Source organism: Rosa rugosa, chromosome 7 (genome assembly GCF_958449725.1).
Source record: "Rosa rugosa chromosome 7, drRosRugo1.1, whole genome shotgun sequence".
NCBI classification, from domain to species: domain Eukaryota; kingdom Viridiplantae; phylum Streptophyta; class Magnoliopsida; order Rosales; family Rosaceae; genus Rosa; species Rosa rugosa.
In genome coordinates, this window is record NC_084826.1 from 15,111,781 (window position 1) to 15,117,405 (window position 5,625).

Here is a 5,625-nt window from a genome sequence, read left to right on the forward strand (position 1 = left end):
AAGAAGAAGAAAAGAGTAAGTTGTATGTCTAGCCCCCGGCAAAATAAGATTCTTACATGAAAAAGGGCATTCATGTTTCCTAGATATATATTGGCATATTGCCTCCTCCTCTTTAAGAGGAAGAACGATTGCATGTGCATTTGACCATCATTTTCTTGCATGATGTTAGTTCCCGACTTCCCGCTAAGCCCGTTTTATACTTTTCATGATATCACCTGTTTTCACGCTACCTAATTAAACCGCTATGTATAAATTAAGAAACAAGAAACTAGAGTAGTTCATCCTCGATCATAATAATGTCGACGTTGACCTTGATGGAGTACTGGGAATGGTACTCTTTGAATGACTCTCTTCTGTGTTTTATCATACCACCTCTTCTCTTCTTGCTGATCATTCACTGGAGATCAAACTCCGGCCGACACGGCCATCGGCTTCCTCCCGGCCCTCCAGGATGGCCCATTTTCGGCAACATGTTCCAAGTCGGAGCAATGCCTCACAAAACACTCACTCATCTAAGCCACAAGTACGGTCCGGTAATGTGGCTTAAACTCGGTGCCAAAAACACGATGGTAATACAGTCTACCAAAGCGGCCACCATGTTTTTCAAGCAACACGACCTGTCGTTCGCGGACCGCACTGTCTATGAAGTAAGCCGTGTGTATGGCTACCACAAGGGGTCGCTGGCCTTATCCCCTTACGGATCTCACTGGCGGGTTATGAGACGCCTACTCACGGTGGACATGTTGGTCAACCACCGCATCAACGACACGGCGTCTATTCGTCGGAAGTGCGCCGACGACTTGCAGTCGTGGATCGAAGAGGAAGCGTCGTCGTCGTCACGTGGAGTGGAGGTGGCACGTTTGGTGTTCCTCATGACGTTCAACGTTTTCGGGAACGTGGTGTTGTCGAGGGACTTGGTGGGACCCAAATCGGAGGAAGGGATGGAGTTTTTCCGGGCGGTGCATGGATTGATGGAGTGGAGTGGGCATGCAAACATGGCTGATTACTTTCCGTGGCTGAAGTGGCTTGACCTGCAAGGTTTGAAGAGGAAGATGAAGAGGGATCTTGGAAAGGCTCTGGAGATTGTCTCCAAGTTTGTGAAGGAGCGCATGAAGGAGAGGAAGATGGAGGGTGCAGAGCATCAGAAAAATGGTGGAAACTTCTTGGATGTTGTGCTTGAACTAATGGAAGGAAGTGGGAGTGATGAACCACCCGAGATTTCTGATCATAATCTCAACATTTTCATACTGGTAAGTGTATTTGCACTTTATAGATAATCATAATAATCTAGTGACATACATAGACACAGTTATTTCTAGCGGTTAATTCTAAGACCCAAAAAAATAATATTTAGGCTGGCTTACTCTCTTTAATTAACATGGATCATTTTTGACAATTCACTTTAGATTGAATGTCTATATTTTTTTTTTTTGAAAAGTGAATGTCTATATTTATAACGATCTAATTAGGTGTTCATGATATTCTTTGTTGAGACACCATTCTTAATACTTAGATTTGTAAACTGTAACAGATGATTAATACTAAAAATGAAGTCTCAAATGAGTTATAGTTAATAATTGTACAATAGCACTGTGAGATTCCTTTTATGTATGAACTAATGTGTGAATTATGATATGATTGATATGGATGCGAGGAGATTAATGCGTACTACGCACCGTTCTACAGTTGCATATATTTAGCAACTTTCATTTCTTAAGACTTGATAAATTGGTTCAGGAAATATTTATGGCGGGTTCAGAAACAACAAGCAGCACAATAGAATGGGCACTCACCGAACTTTTATGCAACCCAGAGGTGCTAATGAAGGCCAAATCCGAGCTCAATCAAGTCATAGGTCGAAACAGAAAGATCGAAGAGAGTCACATTGACAATCTTCCCTACTTACAATGCGTAATCAAAGAAACTCTACGATTGCATCCTCCACTTCCATTCCTAGTACCACGAAAGGCAATGCACGACACTGTTTTTAGCGGATACTCGATACCGAAGAACACACAGGTATTTGTGAATGTTTATGCAATAGGAAGAGACCCAGACGTGTGGAGTGACCCCGTATCGTTTAAGCCTGAGAGGTTCATAGGATCAAAAATTGATTACAAGGGGCAACATTATGAGTTGATTCCATTTGGAGCTGGGAGACGAATGTGTGCGGGTGTGCCCTTGGGTCATAGAATGTTGCACCTAACTTTGGGGCTGTTACTTCACCAATTTGATTGGGAATTTGATGGTAGTATTACTAGAGAGACTATGGACTGGAATGAAAGGTTAGGAATGACAATGCGAAAGCATGAGCCATTACTAGCAGTGCCTAAAAAGTGTTAAATTTGGGAGTCTGTTCTAGTTGATATTTGTACTGGTACTGATTGGCTTACTTTGTTTCTGAACTTATTTCATAATTAAAACGCTGTTAAGTCATTCTCAAAAAAAAAAAAAACGCTGTTAAGTAAATCTTCACATCATCTGTACTAAAATTTGATAATAATTTTGGTTATTGTATTATCATTTTTAGGGCTGAGATCAATTTGCCTTCACTCGCCTTGAAGTTGGGTATGCGACATACAAAACTGCTTTATATATACCTGCCATACTTGGTTTCAAACAAGATAGTTAAAGCCATGATCGAGCAGTCATCAATGCATATTCCTCGCATAAGGATTTGATTAATCGTGGATAAGAGTCCAATGTTTCTCTAGGACATACATTGCTAAACAACTTTGTGAGGTGAGATGTGACCTAGAAAGCAAAGGGGTAAATTGATTTGATTTTTAGCTACGTATACTAATTAAACTCAATGACATTGTCTCAGTCTGGATAAGAAAAATTGTAATGAGTTTTCATCAACACTGGATACATAGTCATAAAAGTAGAGAACAAACTCTAAAACAAATTATAATCGACTTCTTATTGTAGAAAAGAATGTGAACTTATTGCATCATCATAGCATTTGAAAAGTCCATGTCCGGGTGCTGAGCCATGAACTTCTTCAACAGCTCCTGCTTCTGCAGCTCATCACTAGTTGGAAGTCCCCTATGCTTCTGTCTCTGATCAAACATCATCTTCTCCACAGTCTGACGTGTTTCAGAATCCAGGTCGGATAGTTTGCTGGGTTCAGGTTCAACCTTTTGAGTGTCTATTTCGGGATCACCTTTCACTAAAGACTTCCACCAGTCCTGTTGGTTCTTCTTGGTCAAAGGAATGGAGACAGCAGTCTGATCCTCTATGCTCCACAAACAATCATCAGGCTTGATTGACTGAAAGAGGTAACCATCAATTATAGGAGGCTGCCCTTTGAGTCCAAACTTGAGATGGTTTGTCTTCACCTCGTATAGAACATCCCTTTTATTAGTTCCAGCAGGCACTGGAATCAGTACGTTAACCTCCTGCAGGCTCTGCGTCCATGAGTATTTCTCCAAATCAAGACCATTCCCTTTGTTTGGAACTTTCAAGCCACTCTTCTTCCCTTTGTCTTCCTCCTTCACCCTCTTCTCTTCTGCCTTAACCTCTACCAATGATGGCTGGGAAGAAGGAACCTTTACTTGGTTTTCGTTTTGGTCTTCTTGGATGTCAGAGATTATCGCCATGGATCAATACAAGTTTAGAATGGATAAAATTCTCGTATACTGACTAATAAGAAAGTTGAGATTTTCTGCTAGGTATTTATAGATAACATAATGGAACAAACTTTGTAATAAAATCAACTAGGATTCCTAATCAAACTAAGACTAGAAAACATAATCAGACTAGGTAGACCTAATCAAATTAGGAGCAGTATCTACTCAGACTAGGAGTGGAGTTAATCAATGACACTATTGGTTTAACATTACACAAGTAATCCTAACTAAAAACCATAACAACTAGCTAGTAGCATTGTAAACTCACATTTCTAGAAGTTATGGATTTTCTTATGATTGAATTAAACTAATCTATGTGGAAACCAAGTGATTATTAACAAATGTGCCTTGATTTAGCATTTGATGTATATTGTTTTTAGGATAATCTAGTTTCATGCATATAATATGGTATGTATATATATTAGGGTTTAGTGTATGTATATCTATAACCTTTTGAGTGCATATAATATAGTGTGTGTGTGTGTGTGTGTTAAAGCAGATTTGGGTAAAGTGTTTTCCACACTATTTCTCATTGATGTATTTCAAATATATACATGATTGCTGATCAGTTTAGGTTCTAGAGATCAGCTATTACAATGAATAGAATTAAAGGACTGCAGATCAGTTTAGATCCTAGAGATTTGCAGTTTATACATAAACGCCCTAAGATCAAGCAATGTACAATCAAGACAATCAGATATCAAGCAAATGTATAATCAATACAGAAAGAGAAATCAAGGTAAATTAGTTTCATTGCTTATCATGTGTGTGTGTTATATCGATCACTGTGTAATGATTTCAGCTTTTCTCCTTTTTCCTCATAAATTGCTAGATTAAATTAACAAATCAAATGATAAAAAAGAGCACATAATACATTGCTTCTGCAATCCTATCTGTTGAATAACAATAAACTTAAAAGTACTGATATCGCCATCATGAGGATAATTTTTCTCAACATAGATCATGACGTTTACAAAGTAGCTAGCAGCATATGATTAAATGGTTAGTCATATGCCCTTTACTTGTTTTATTTTGTTGATTGATAATAGTTTATTCTCTTCCAGTTTGGAGATTGATAAATGTATTTGTTTCTGTTGGTAGTTGAACTAGGACGCTCCAGTGACCAGAATGGAGTTTGCCAGGCGGCATTGATCCCTCGGAATTTTTTCCAAGGAAGGAAGCTGCTCATTGCAGAGGGAAAGTGAAGGGGCTTTCCCCCAAAGATGACTCATCCGAACCATGCAAGCTGACTGCTTATCTGCATTACAAGGCTGGGATGACTCATGTCAAAGATTTAAGAGAGAGACCATATGAATGGAAAATAAATTCTTCCAAATACACTTACTGTACAAAGATTAATTAAGGAGCCTATTCATGGGTCTAGTGCAACGGGATAAGAAATATTTCAGGACAATAATATAGATGAGTCTAGTCCTAAGCGAGTCTAGGTCATTACACATCTGCAATGGTAATAAAAATCGATCAGTGGGTTGATATTGTGGGATTGATTATCAATTAATGGTAAATGAAATCAATGTATAGTCACTCTAAGTCTAGACATACGGTAAATCTACTCACATTGTCAAGGAAGTCAAGAAACCTGGATCAGAGCTGCATAATATAAGGAGATATGCGAGGCTGCACGTGACTATTATTTTGGTTTACTTCGTTGTCTTTGGTTAATGCTCTACTATAAAGATGAATAATGATCATTTCAAACTTAAAAACTTTTCTGATAGTCTCTGTTCAGATTTCATAAGCTTCCTCAATTTGATCGAGGGAAAGTAGTTGCCATATATAGACAGCTGGCCTGGCCGGTCATAATCAGGAAAAGTAGTTGCCATAGACACAGGTTCCTTTAAACAAAGTTGTCTACTCATTTTGGGGTGCTCTCTTCGCTTATCCATGGTTATACATTACCAAACCATGAGTTAAACATCAAATTACAAGACACTTTGCCCTACATTTGTAAAGTACTAAAGTGTTTATAGTT

At 38.6% G+C, this 5,625-nt stretch overlaps 2 protein-coding genes across 2 annotated transcripts; one reads left to right on the top strand and one right to left on the bottom strand.

The window, feature by feature from the left end:
• Nucleotides 1-299: 299 nt before the first annotated feature.
• LOC133719682 (cytochrome P450 76A2-like) lies at nt 300-2,417 on the top strand. Its single transcript, XM_062145851.1, has 2 exons — nt 300-1,250; nt 1,738-2,417. Exons 1-2 carry the CDS (start codon nt 315-317, stop codon nt 2,341-2,343), a joined length of 1,542 nt encoding a protein of 513 aa, XP_062001835.1. The 5' UTR covers nt 300-314; the 3' UTR covers nt 2,344-2,417.
• Nucleotides 2,418-2,945: 528 nt separating this feature from the next.
• Nucleotides 2,946-3,602, bottom strand: LOC133722900 (protein BOBBER 1-like). Its single transcript, XM_062149756.1, has one exon. It carries the CDS (start codon nt 3,600-3,602, stop codon nt 2,946-2,948), a length of 657 nt encoding a protein of 218 aa, XP_062005740.1.
• Nucleotides 3,603-5,625: the final 2,023 nt, after the last annotated feature.

Bases quoted from the DNA above. Each gene is read 5' to 3' on its own strand.
- LOC133722900 (XM_062149756.1), bottom strand. From the start codon at position 3,602: ATGGCGATAATCTCTGACATCCAAGAAGACCAAAACGAAAACCAAGTA.
- LOC133719682 (XM_062145851.1), top strand. From the start codon at position 315: ATGGAGTACTGGGAATGGTACTCTTTGAATGACTCTCTTCTGTGTTTT. The intron at 1,251-1,737 runs GTAAGTGTATTT...AAATTGGTTCAG, and splicing joins ATCTCAACATTTTCATACTG to GAAATATTTATGGCGGGTTC.